The sequence below is a fragment of the Lampetra fluviatilis genome, chromosome 37 (assembly GCF_964198595.1).
Source record: "Lampetra fluviatilis chromosome 37, kcLamFluv1.1, whole genome shotgun sequence".
Lineage (NCBI taxonomy): Eukaryota > Metazoa > Chordata > Hyperoartia > Petromyzontiformes > Petromyzontidae > Lampetra > Lampetra fluviatilis.
Window position 1 is genome coordinate 2,707,810 of NC_136311.1, and position 13,348 is coordinate 2,721,157.

The window sequence follows — 13,348 nt, forward strand, 5'->3', positions numbered from 1 at the left end:
CGCCAACGGGGTCCTCTGTAATTACACTCCTGCGTTGGTTGGCACGTGTGTTTTATAAATGTCTTTGTGTATCTTTTCAGATCTCCACACATTCGGGCTCTGGAAGAGGCTACATCGTGAGTACCTCGTTTACACGATTGATTTGTTGTTGCCTTAATTGAACGTTTTACTTGCGGAGTGAATAATAATCACAATGACAAAGTTGGCCATCGGTGTTGCTAATTCGCTCGGCCTGGGAACGAGGCCACAGCCACGCGGAACGAACGGCAGGTGGCAGCGTTGTCAAATTTTCGAGAAGCTGAGCAAATCCACCCGGTGTTGTTTGAGCCCAATTCTCTACACCCAGGGGGGGGAGAACCGCCGCTGCGTTTCTCTGAACCAACGTTAAAGAGTCGTGCATCAAATCCTGCAAATCTGCTGCTCGAATTAACAGGTTCTCTCCTAATGCCACAGATCCCTTCCTAAGCCATTGCCAATGGCACCGGCTCATAACCAAACACTAACACTTGAACTCGACCCACAATTGAGTTGTAAAATGTGAACGGAAATCTTCATGTAGGCAGCTGTATGCACCCTGGTGCATTCATCTCTTTTTTTGCACGTGATGCTTCAAGGGAGTGGTGTGGTTGGTACCACGCCCGGCCGCATTTGTCTCCCCGATGTGTAATCATCTGTGCATACTCACACTTTACCCACCACGCTGTGTTTGGTAAGTACACCTGCAATGCTGTGTGACAGTACACCGAGATGAAAAATATCCTCACAAATGTAAATGTACGTTTTAATCGAAGACGCGGCTAGCACATTGTAATTGTGTGACTTCGATATTCACTGCGTTCAAAGTATGGCAGTTGTTTTAAAACTTACTTTGCCGCTTAAAAGTGTTAACAAAATGTTAATTTTTTGACAGCCCAAAGCGGTGTTTTTTTTCCGTTGGTGTTAACGGAGCGGAGTATAACGGTAATTGGTGTGCGCTGGTTAAATACTTAATTATGAGTTAATTGCACAGCTGACAAAGCGTGTAATGACAAGAGACATTATTTTTAAGAACTTAACAGAGGCATAGAGGGGTCAGTTCATCGAGGAGGTGGGAGGAGTCGATTTAGCAAAGAAGCGGTTCGTTTGCTGTGTTATTTGTCGAGTCACACCAAGTCAGAATGTTGGTTGTGTGAGTGATATGGTATTTAGTTGCTTCATGCAGCATTGTCTCTACTTAGCTCCTGCAGCAGCATCAGCAGCACTCACTGTGCGCTAACAGGACAAGGCGCAGACCCGCAGTTGGCTTGCTTGCTCGTGCCATTGCCGGCGGAAGGGCCTCGTGCGTAATTGGCCTACTTTTCCACGCTGACCAGACGTCTTGGTTCAACGCATGAAAAGCTCCCGACCGGTTCCGAACATTCAGTGTCTCATTGGCAGAGTCGAGCTTTGCTTGAAACAATGCTGGTGAACTGCCAGATGTTTATAGGTATGGGCCCTCTCTGTTGGACATGGGTTCTAGTTCGATGCGAAACTAGAAATGACAATTTTGTGTTAAAGGGCAGTAAAAAGCGCCTGAATGCATAAAAAAATTCTAGCTGGAGTTAAGTGAGCCGCAAGGAAATTGGTAGGACTTCTGTTGGGGAAATATCAGCATTCCGTACCCTGCGGAGATAATGAGGGGCCTTAACTTCAGGGTTGTTAGGCTATGCCTGCCTTAAGCGGAATGGTATTTTAAACCCCATCTCACATTTTAAAATTCTGGGTAGCAACGGCCAGAGGACTTACGAGTAGATTTTCTTCCATATACTTTGTGGGAATAATTTATCGCACGATAAACAAACAAAAATAAGCAATAATTTGCTTTCCACTTTTAAAAGCCCAACAAACCCCAACGTGCTGACAAGCCCATGGGCAAGTTGGCAGGATGATCGTGGACACATTCCTGCCACTTATCAGCCGCGAAGCTGTGGTCATTCCAAAGGAATGCCATTAATTGCTGCAAGATGCGTGGGAAAAGCAACATGTGCTGTGTGTGGGGCCATATTCCAGCTGTGGCCTTTGACAGGCCCTCTCCGACCAGTGAGCAGCGCCCATCGAGAAGATAGCACGTTATCTCGCGTACACAGAGCGAGCCCTTTGCCTTACAAGCTGGCTGGCTCGGTCGCGCTGCGCCCCCCAGATAAGGGAGCGCTCTTTCAAAAGAAGTCTCCGTCAACAAATACTGCGTGGTGCTCAAGGCCACCGAGACATTTTGATTCGCTTCTCGTTCTGATGTGCAGGGCCTTCGTGTTCAAATGTGTTCACTCAGTTGTGCTTTTGCTTTATTAGTGTGATTATTGCTTTTATAATTGGATGGTAATGTGCACTTGTGCCTTCCAGCAAGAGAGCCGTGGGTTTAATTCCCTGCTTGGGTGACGGTCTGTTTGGAGTTTGCATAAACTGCCCCTATTCTCTCGCTCGTTCTGCATTGTTCCCCGGTTTCCTTCCGTAGTTAAAAAAAACCCTCACACACAATGAAACTGGTGTTTGCGAAACATCCCAATGTTGAAATATTATCTGAAATATACAAAATTGGGATTACACGTAGCAATACCAACCCCGTACTGCGAAAACTGACAGCACCCTCCCGAAGAAAAGTTGTGAGACTCGGCGAGGCTTTCCTGGTGCAAACAAGCGTGGTAATAATAGTCGTAGTAACATAAATCTCTCGCTACTTTGCGGAGTGACACGTGCCACAATCCGTTCGGGCTATGGTGCTCAGAGTTGCGACGTGAGGCGGTCGTGTTTTTATTGCCTCATTTTGTGTGGTCCAGCAGAGAATGTTAACTCATCGGAGGATTAGCCTGGCCATGGGATTGTGGTCATTCCTCCTCATCCCAAGTGGTTCTAAGATCTCTTATGGTACACTGATAGGGCCATCAATGTGGGTGGCGATTGCGTTTGAGGCCTCTCCCATTTTATCAACGCATACCCTTTCCGATTGGTGTTTTGCGTCACACAGTTTCAAGTAATTTCCTGCTCATATGATCATCGAGGCGGTGCTCATTTCCCATTTACAGCCCTGAGCCAGTGGTGGAAATTCCACATTCCTATGACGGGGATGAGTTTTTACACCGGATAAGCACTCTTCACTTCTCCCACACAAAGTGGTATTTATTTTATCGACCAATCCCCCCCAACCAGGATTTTAACTCGCATCGTTCTGATTGTGAGCCGCTGGCTGTCCTGCCGAGCCACCTGGCCGGATTGCATAGGAGCACCTAATAATAAACATTATCTTTGTTTGTTGAGCGTAATTTGAAGGCAGAAGGGAATACTGCTGCTGCTGCTGCTTCGTCTGCTGCTCAGCGCTACCTTTGGACAGAAGCTCCGCTTGCCTCGCTGATGAGGGCCCCTGTGTGCCGGAAGAAGATCTGGGGGTGGCAGCTTGAGGGGAGGCTGCGGTGGGAGCGGTTGGCAGGTGACGGCCCGCGGGACGCGCGTGGCACGGCTCGCTCTGGCAGCCGCCGTGGACGCGCGCCAGTGGAACGGCGCTGGCGGCTACGGCAGGAGGGGTGTAGGTGCCGATAAAAACCGCTCGGGGCAGGAGCGCTGCCGCTGACAGCTGAAGGTTATGGGAGGAGAAGAGATAGCGGCGGGCTGCAGGTGGCCTAGGGGACCTGCTGGTGGTAAAGGGCAGAGAAACACTGAATAGCTCGGGGCTAACCTTGAGTGCCATGAATCATTGATGCGCATCTTCTCATTTTCTCGGCTTGTGTTATTCCCAGATTTACACCAAGACCCTCCCACCTTCGACCTTTCACCCAATACCCTCGTCACGTGACGACACACACACACACACGATTGCTCCTGGTAGTGTGCGTGTGTGCGTGTGTGCGGGTGTCCTTGTTTGTAGCGTAGCGAGAGGTGGTGCAGTAATTAACTCATTACGCTACGAACCCGATGACCTGGGTTCGATTCCAGCATCGGTGATAAATGTCTGAAATGGTCCTGGATTTCTCCTAGGTCTGCTAAGCATGACTCTGGCACCTGTATATTTGGAGCTTGCATGTTATCCCCGTGGTCACGTGGATTTTTCTCTGGGTCCTCCGGGTTTGTCCCTCGACATTTAGAATCAACATCCGCTTAGAATATTTGGCTGCCGCTTTACATTAAAACGTGATGAGCCACTTCTTTGAGCTATCATTTTTGACCAAGTCGCTTCTGAAGAAGAGCTATACAGCTCAGTGGGCCTCAGTTTTTGTTTAAGTACTTTGTGCGTTTTGTAAACATCAACATGGATTAGATGAAGAGTGTGGTGCCGGTCACCTGGCCCTTCGTGTGCTGTGTTGGCCTTCATAGGTGCTCCTCGCTCGCATCGCTGAGCCCACAAAGCCTTGCGTGTCTTTGTCCATGCACGTGGTTTGCGCCTTTGTGGGAAACTCGGTGCTGGTGGCCGTAATCCAATGGTGGGAAATTCCTCATTCGTAGAACAACTAATGTTAACGTCTCCCTCCACACACAGTGGTGCCTATTTTATTGGCCCCGGACGGATGATGGGCTGAGTCACAACCCCCCGACAGGGATTTGAACTCGCGACTTTCTGATTCGGAGCCGCTCGCTCTACCACCGAGCCACGCGGCCAGATGTTGGTTGGTCGCGATTGCAACGGCCAACGTCGCACCAGCGTTGGGAAGCAGGCCTTCCGTATTACTTTCATATTGCTTTGCGTGGAAATATATGTACATGTAACATGTGGCAATGTTTTACAATGTTGCAATTGGGCCCATAAAAATGCAAAATTAAATTTAAACTTTGCTGGAGACAATTACGCTGTGTTTATAATTTAGGTGTTTAAATACAATATTTCCAAAAGTTTATGAAACGCAATATGAAGGTTACTTAGTCTACAAAATTGGCGATATGTTGGCAATATTCCAAGATTGTTGGAAAATTTCCAATTTTCAAAATTGCACTACATTTATAAAATTAGTAAAATTGCCAAAGTTTTTTTTTATATATATGTCAAAGGCAATTTTCAATATAATTTCATATAATTTATCGTGAGCGCACGTTCCTTACAAAGTCAATGCTTTTATACAATTTGACTCCGACGTGTGTACAGCGGCAGGAGAAAGCCACGCGTGTGGGCCCCGCCCTCGTGAGCACGGTGAGCCAGAGCACGCGGCCGACCCAACGCTTGCCTCCGTCTCGCAGGCGCTCGTGCAGAAGTGAAACGCAGCATATCCCGACTTTGCTTGGAGCGTTCACAGAAGCAGCCACGGGGTTAACGCAAACATTAACTCCTATTTGCACTTCCACCAAGTGTGAAAATGTGTGTCGGCGTCCGAAGATAATTTGAAGCACTTTATGTATGCTTTGTGAGCATTTATATTTTCACGTGGAGGGACAGATAGAAGACAGTGTCTGCTTATTTATTTTGTTACTTATATTCTCCAGAACGTGAATGATTATTCTGTCTTGTGTATTATAGAGTTGTGTTGAACTAGAACCCATATCTAACAGAGGACACTTGCCTATAAACATCCGGCAGTTCACCATTATTGCTACAAGCAAGTCTCACTGCTGACGAGACAGTCAATGTTGAAACCAGTCCAGAGTTTGTGTCGAACCAATGCTGATTAAATAATGCACTCCCAGAATGTCATATTGCTGATGGGACGTGTAAAAAAATACTTGAATGTGTTACGTGGAGGAGTTTCTTGTTGCGGCTCAAGGGACGCCCCCCACACCCCCCACACCTCCCACGGCCCTGCCGTCACGTCTCCTAGAGGTGCCGAGTGGCCTTCCGACTGGCAGCTCGCTCCGCTCAGCGCAACTCCGCTCAGCACAGCTCCGCTCAGTCCCGCCGTGCAGCCGAAGGGCCAGCCTCACTATTCGTTACCCTCCTCCCCATCCTCGTCGGAGAGACGGGGCCAGCCAGACATGACGTCTCCACCGTCGTTAATTACCCACCTACCACCGCGGGCGTTTACCGTGGCCGTCGCTGTGATTGGTTATTTTTAAACGCAGTTGTTGAGCAAAGGCCCAAAACTTCAAGCTGCCCAGCAACAAACAGCACTCGGACACGATGGAAGGGAATTCCAGAGTGGTGCAGCGCGAGGGAAGAAACGTAAAGAGAAGCGTCATGACCTGCGGTGTTGGTGGCTGAGCGCAGTGTGGGTGAGGAGACGGTGTGACCCGGCATCGTAACGCGGGAGCCTCCCGAGAGAGAGGAGCGACGGCATAATCGTGGACGGTCTTCATTGTGCCGCTATCCACGAGGGCTCTCCGTGTAAAGTCATTCTATCTGGCCCGGTGGTGGCTAAGTGGTGGAGTGGGCGGCTCGCAATCGGAAGGTTGCAAGTTCAAATTCTAGTTGGGGGTGGCTCAGCCCATCATCCCTCTGTGGTCCATACATTGAGTACCACTTTGTGGGGAAGTCAGCAACAGTTTTCCTTTGAACAAGACTCGGCCCGTCAGAGAAATGAGGAATTTCCACCACTGGCTCAGGACTTAAAACAAGAAATAAGCACTGCTTCAATGCTCATTTGAGCCAGAAATCACTCTGAATTTGATTGTGTGTAATTAACAAGTAATGCTTGCTGTTCTTGCACTGAGATGTACGGAAAGGTTGATAGTTGGCTTACCTTCGAGATCTCGATTACTTTTACCATCCTAGTGTCTTTGTTCCTTACAGTTTTTCTATGCAACTAAAACATTAACGTTTTTTTACGTTTCTGTAATGAATCCCAATAATAGTCCTGGCAATGACAATGTCAAGGCACACATTTTACACCTGTCTGCCATGAAAATTAAAACAAAATATGATAGTTAACTTCATCACGTAGGCTTTTGCACAGCCAAACAAATGAAGTGTCGTGCGTGCAAGCAATTAAAGCGTCAATTATTAAGCAAATATAAATCTGAGCAAAAATAAGCAAATGAACATCAGAGAAATTCCGGAATGGCAGACCGCAGAACCACCACGGAAGGAGCGACTCAGAAATCAAATCTGGCGCTGGGGAGGAGAGAAGGCACAGAGAAATCTGAGACGGGTCGTCATTTTGCAGCAACTTGCATCGTGGGAGATTAGCACGGTGCAGCGCAGTCGTTTCCGCATCGGCGCTGCATTTTAATGACGCGGTTAAAATGCAGTAAATAATGGGGGGGCGCCGTGGGCTTATCGGACCTCGCAGAGATACAGCTGCAGGCGGCATGCACAGGGGGCCGCAGAGATTAAGTCTGTCTGCGGTTGAGAGATGAATTAAATAGTGCGCCCGTCAGCCTCTTGTGGCAGAAGATGTAATTTCAAAAATTAATGTCGCAGCATGTTGGACTCGGGTTTGGTCTGTCCCCACCAGAGCGCCGCACAGCACCTGAAAGGCTTCCCTTCTCTCCACGGCTCACCGCGGCGTGCTTTGTTTCGCTTCGCAACGCCACGCAGTAACACATTCCGCCAAGAGGCACGGATTCCACCACGTTCACTGCAACGTTCAAAACAGTCCCGGAGTGAAATCGCCAGGCTGAGTCGTAATGATTCATTGCACGGCAGATCGTCGCAGTAGTAATGCTCGTCGTACCTCACGGCAAGCAGCGCCTTTGTTTGATTCCCTATTCAGGTGTCTTCCTGTGTGGAGTTTGTACGATATTCTCCTTGTCCATAAAAAACAAAATTGGGCACGACACTAGATGTCTACTGCACGAGTTGAATATTCCTCTCCGTGTCGCGTTACCGTGTGGCGACCAATATCTATCGCAATTAGTTTGATGCGTACAAATAATTTAGTGTCACTTTGGAGAATATAATTAACACAATAATACATTACATGCTTTGCACAATGATGCTTTCAGATTTTTTTTACGTGTTATCATCTGTTTACAGCCCTGAGCCAGTTGCTTTACGTAGTCCCAATTGAGTAAGTAGCAGGGAGGTTTTGAGCATTTGGACGTTTGGCCAATACCGCTTCGAGTGTTTGTTTTTTCACGCATCTGCGGTACCAACTGGTTACGTGGCTCTCCTGCGTGCGCCTCCGAGTTATTCCTTCAAGTCGTTCCCGCTGTGGCACAGGGCACCTTTATCCCGTTATTGTCTCATCGTTAGAATTGATGAAAATGCTGTGGTCTGTGCAGGAAACAGAACAACAGAACAAGGGGAGGGAGGGATTATCAGAATCTGCTTTATCTTCGTTGCCAATTCAGCCTTGCAGCTCAAGATTAGGTTAAGCTGATGGAGACTAAAGACAACAACAGGCTTTCACTTACAGATGTGGGCCTGGCCCAGTCCTGACCCTGTGTTAATAATGTGCAGGATAATGCTGCCACTTTGCCTTAGAAGCCCTAATGAGGTGTCTCACTGCAGCTGACGCTCCGTACTTCACTGAGCACCATTCACCGCATTGTGTCGCTCCCAAATGCCAGCCCCACAGCGTGTTTAGTGATGCAACGCACGCCCCCGTCCCCCTTTTCAATAACCCTACGTCAGGCAGAAGGAGAAAAAAGTTAGAATAAAAAAATTAATGAGCAGAAAGTATTTCATCATTAAATTGAATTCACTACTTTTCTAGCTCACATTTTAATAGTAAAATGTGAAAGTGAATTAGGTTTTCAATTTTAGTGTGGCATTATATGATGACAAATCGCACTGTTCATCATACAAAAGCCATCGTTTTCGATAGAATTACAATGTTATGCCATCTATTTTTCTGTTGGGGTTTTTTTAATCGAGAAATCACAATAAAGGGCTGTCGACCAAATCATTGACTTGTGTGGCATTCCTTGCAGAGGTTCAAAACCCGCTGGAAAATTAGTTTGAATGTTGGAAGTTCTGTGATGAATACACTCGCAGATTCACTCCAGGCACTCGCTCACCTGCGTTCAGTCGCCTCATTATCGCTCTTCTGTTGCTACTGCCACGGTTATTGTCCCCGTGAACCTCACTTGCCGGTTCCTCCACCCATGTTGAGGACTTGGCCTCCCAGACACTGACTATTATGTCTCATCCACACTGTTCAACCCCCATGCGCAGCAAACTGGTTATCGTTGTTTACCGTTTTTTTCCACGCTGTTACCGGAAATGCAAAAAAAAGACGATGTTAACAACCCGAGTTTGTAACGATTTGGTGAGGGTGGCAGTGAGGATGTGAGGCCAACGTCGCTGGCGCGATGGTTAGTTTGATGCCAGCTTCACCATCTCCTGGCTGGGAACGGACGGATGCATTACAGCTGGGACATTCCTCTTGCTCAGCCGATGACTTTAATATCGCAGCCATTCCATTAAGCATTAAATGTGCCCACTGAGCCCAATATGCTGGAAATTAGATTGGCAGCTTATACCTTGTACCTTGTCTTAACGCTGTAATGTCTTATACATAAAATGTTGTAAGAGCCCTGGTACAGATAAGTGCTCCGGCTTAATGGATCCGAATTGATTCTGGGACCATCAACAATCTGGCTTGCCTTTGCATGCTACATGGGAACTTTTATACCCGTTAAATTATACATAAACAGAAATATTGAGATGGTCGGGGTTTCTTGCTGCGTAATGTGTATATCTGCTAATATGTAAGTCTCTGCTCTAGAACTTTGCCATGTACTTTCATTCAGATAACATAACGAATGTAGTTGTGTCTCCTGGTACGGGTAGTTGCTCTGATACTACATAATAAATATCCATATTATACAACTTTCCCCTATCTGTCAATCCCATATCTTTTTAAAATATATATATTTTTAATATATTTTTTATATTTTTTACACATCCTGTCAGCAACACGGCCTTCTGGGAGTGTATACTTTTTGGCAGGATTGGTTCAATACAACAAAACTCTGGCACAGTTTTCACACTTAAGTGTCTCATCAGCAGTCAGGCTTGGAGCAGTACATGGGCAACATTAATCCGTTAGAAATACACGTAACAACATCGCCCCTTAGTGCAAAAACCTTAACAGGACCCTCTTGAAAGTGAGTCTTGAGAATCAGGCGTCTTTCCTTGGTAAACAAGCCTACTACTATTAATGATAATGGCTCATCTTTCTCCGTGGTGGATTTTGTGTAACCTTCAGACTTTGCATGTTTATGAGGTGGCTTGTTCCAGTATAATATTGTAATAAATCGTCTTCTCAGATCGGTGTGTCAGCTCCCGCATGTTGTTTACTCTGTAAGTTAGCAATCTCTTCAGCATTCGGATGCATCTGAGGGTGCAATAATGCTGGATTTCTCACTTATTGACTGTGACTGTTCAGGAACATTAACTGTGTGGGTCCCCAATGCTTATTGCTGCTGCTGCTGCTGCTGTCGTCAATGTTACCGGCGCACAGTGGCTTAGTGACCGAGTCGATCGCGTTGTGAGCGGCCTAGTAGATGGTCTAGTCTGGCATGGTCAGTGGCCTATTCGTTGGCCGAGTCGGTGGTGTCGCCAGTAGCCTAGTCTTTCATCTCGTCTATGGTCTAGTTTGTGGCCTAGTCGGTGATTTAGCCAGTGGCCTAGTCTCTGTTCTATCTGTGGTCTAATCTGTGGCCTAGTTGGTGGCCTAGTCGGTGGCGTGCACATTCGGTGGCCTAGTTGTGGCGAAGTCGGTGGCCTTAATCATTTGCTGATTTGGTGGTCTAATTATTGGTGTAATTGGTAGCGTAGGAGGTGGCTTAAGTCGTTGACCTAGTCGGTGACCTAATCGTGTGCGTCGTTGTTGATGCAGTTGGTGATCTAATCCGTGGCCTAAGTCTGAGGCCTGGTGGGTGGCCAAGTTGGTGGCGTCATCGTGTTTTAGGACTGCTGGGGGTCATGAAAGCCTGCCCCAAAGCATAATCGTACACTCACAAGCGATGGGGTCAATGGAACGACTATGACAGTTATATCTGGGCGTGCGATTGAGTGTTTAAATAATTGAACTCTTGTGCATCGTATCAGGGCGGTGGTGCATGTACAGCAGTGTCGTCTTCTAGCCAGGAGCTTTATGATGAGAGGCAAGCATACAAGAGTAATGCTTCTACGTGCTCTCTCGCCCACTTCACTGCCGGGGGATGGGATAGCTGGCAAGGGCCACGAGGGAGTTGGGCAGATAAAATGAGATCTGGGATGATGGGAACCTCTGGGAGTCTTGTGTTACACAGCGCGCTTCTGTTCGACGGATAACAGGGAAGAGCGGCGGTGGAGGAAATGAGCTTTTCCAGTGCGCGGGCCTTCAGGGGTCCTTTCCATCAGAGTAATTTGTTTGCATGACGGCAATAACTGCCAGAGAAGAATTGGTGATAAAATGAGATTTCACCGACCAACCAAAGTTTATTGCTGTGCTGGGTCCCGTAAAGCTGCTCATTGTTTGGCACAAACCTCAAAACATGGATGCTTTTTAAAAGAGCTGTTGGGTTATTGGACGGCAGGGTGGCACAGTGGTAATACTCGTGCCTCACAGCAACAAGGGCCTGGGTTTGAGTCTCAAGCTGGGCTCCTTTTCTGTGTGGCGCTTGTATGTTCCTCCCCTGTTCTGCATGGGTCTCTTCCGGGTTTTCCGGTTTCCTCCCAGAGGTAAACACGTGCAATGTCGTCGGTGTGTGGCAAACATCCCATCGCAAGACCCTCTTGAAAAATTGTCTCTGGGTAAATAAGTGGTTATTATTATTTTGATACTAATTTAGAGGGGAAAAAACGAATGACCGAAGATCAGAGGGCAAGGCGTTTTAATGCACAGCAACTCTTGTGCAGATTAAATTCTACACTGGCCGCTGTGAGAGACATTGACAAGAAAGGAGATTGACCTGACAGGTGGACCTGAATGTTTAATGGAAGGAATTGCCCTCCCAGGTTTTGCTGAAATATTGATGAAGATCGTTCTCCCACAAAACTTGTTTTTCATGGTTCTTTGCACATCTTAGCCTGCAGTCATCCCTCTGATATTGCTGCGCTCTCTGGAGGCCCCTGCGAGCCGTCAGGCCGACATGCTTAGTGCGAGTCTCTGTTTCCGTAATGAGTGGCTCGAGGGTGGAACGACTGCAGCAGCTTTCTTGAGCAGCCCATCACGTCGCTCTCTGCCAGCGCTGCAGGGCCGCGCCGGCAGAGCGCAGACGGCAACAACAGAGGAATGTGCCTTGTGTCGGCGCTTGATAGCGCGTAAGATCACAGCCATGCCTCGCGACAGCCGCGTTTGCACGACAGAGGTTCAGCGCGCCGCGCCCGTCTATAGCAAGCGGTGGCGCTGCCCGTGAGTCGAACAAAATTAAATTGCGTGGCGTGAAAAATATTTGCATCAATTATAAATCCTTCAAGTGATATCCTGCTGTTCACGTGAGCATTGAGGCAGAGCCAGTGGTGGAAATTCTAGATTCATGTGGCGAGGGACAGGCCATCCATAGCACAACGACTGCTGATTTCCCCACCAAGTACCTCTCATTTTATTGCCCCAAGCAGGGTTGAGTCGACCCCCAGCCAAGATTTGAACTCGCGACCTTTTAATTGCGTGCCACTTGCTCCACCGCTGAATCCACGTGGTCGGATCGGACATGGCAGCTCAGACGTGAGCCACAATCATTCAAAAAGTACCGTGGTCACGAAAACGTAAAGGCCTTGAGGTTTTGGGGAAACACTTAGAGCTTCTCTGTCTGGATTTTAAACACGCGCACGCACATCCACGCAAGCGGACACACACACCAGCCCACCCTTAAAGCGAGCCCGGTCCCAGGGGGAGTGGTCCAGTGTCGGGTTAGTCCATGTGTCTGTGTGGGAGGCCTTTGATTGTAGACAACATGCCGGCTACTCACAAAAGGCGCATTGTAACGCACTGATTAATGGTTCACTTCCCCTTAACCCTGGGATCGACCGAACTATTAGCATCACAAAGCCGGCCTCCCTGGCCGCCCGTTCAGGCGCTGAATTCCCTCCTGTAAAGCCGTGTCCTGAAGTCTCTCCCTTCCCTCTCTCTGCACGTGAAGATTTCCTCCCAAATGAATGAATAACTAAGTGCGTGCCCTCAAGACGTGTGCAATTGGCTGCTTGGTATTCTATGGATGAGAAAGCCTAATTTTCCTTTATAATGACGGCTATAACATGTGGTTGTTCTTTGGCAATTGGAGGGGTGAGGAGCTCTCGAAGTGAGTTACGCTTCAATCGAAGCAAAACCCAATCATTGTACTTCTCTTTTCTAATTTTTCAAGTAAAAATTAGCCTGTGGAATTTTAAGCACGCTCAATAAGACTCACTGTGTCATCAACGGTTGGTACATACGTAGTAATTACGTATTACTTATTTACTTACTTATTCTCCACAGAGCCACGAGTGATTGTTTTTGCGTTGCATATTTTGCGTCGTATATTTTCTGTTGCGTATCGGAGGGGTGGCTAGGGTCGCCACATTCTCCACCATAGACCAAACCCAGGGACATATTTCTCAGTCAGCCTT

At 47.7% G+C, this 13,348-nt stretch overlaps 1 protein-coding gene across 16 annotated transcripts in view; it reads left to right on the top strand.

Annotated features, from left to right (window-relative positions):
* Positions 1-13,348, top strand: part of AUTS2 (activator of transcription and developmental regulator AUTS2) — a 259,132-nt gene that overhangs the window by 91,151 nt on the left and 154,633 nt on the right. For all 16 annotated transcript variants that reach the window (XM_078873546.1, XM_078873547.1, XM_078873548.1 and 13 more), the window contains one exon: positions 81-116. In XM_078873546.1, the coding sequence (XP_078729672.1) occupies positions 81-116 (36 nt within the window). The remainder of the gene's footprint in view (positions 1-80; positions 117-13,348) is intronic.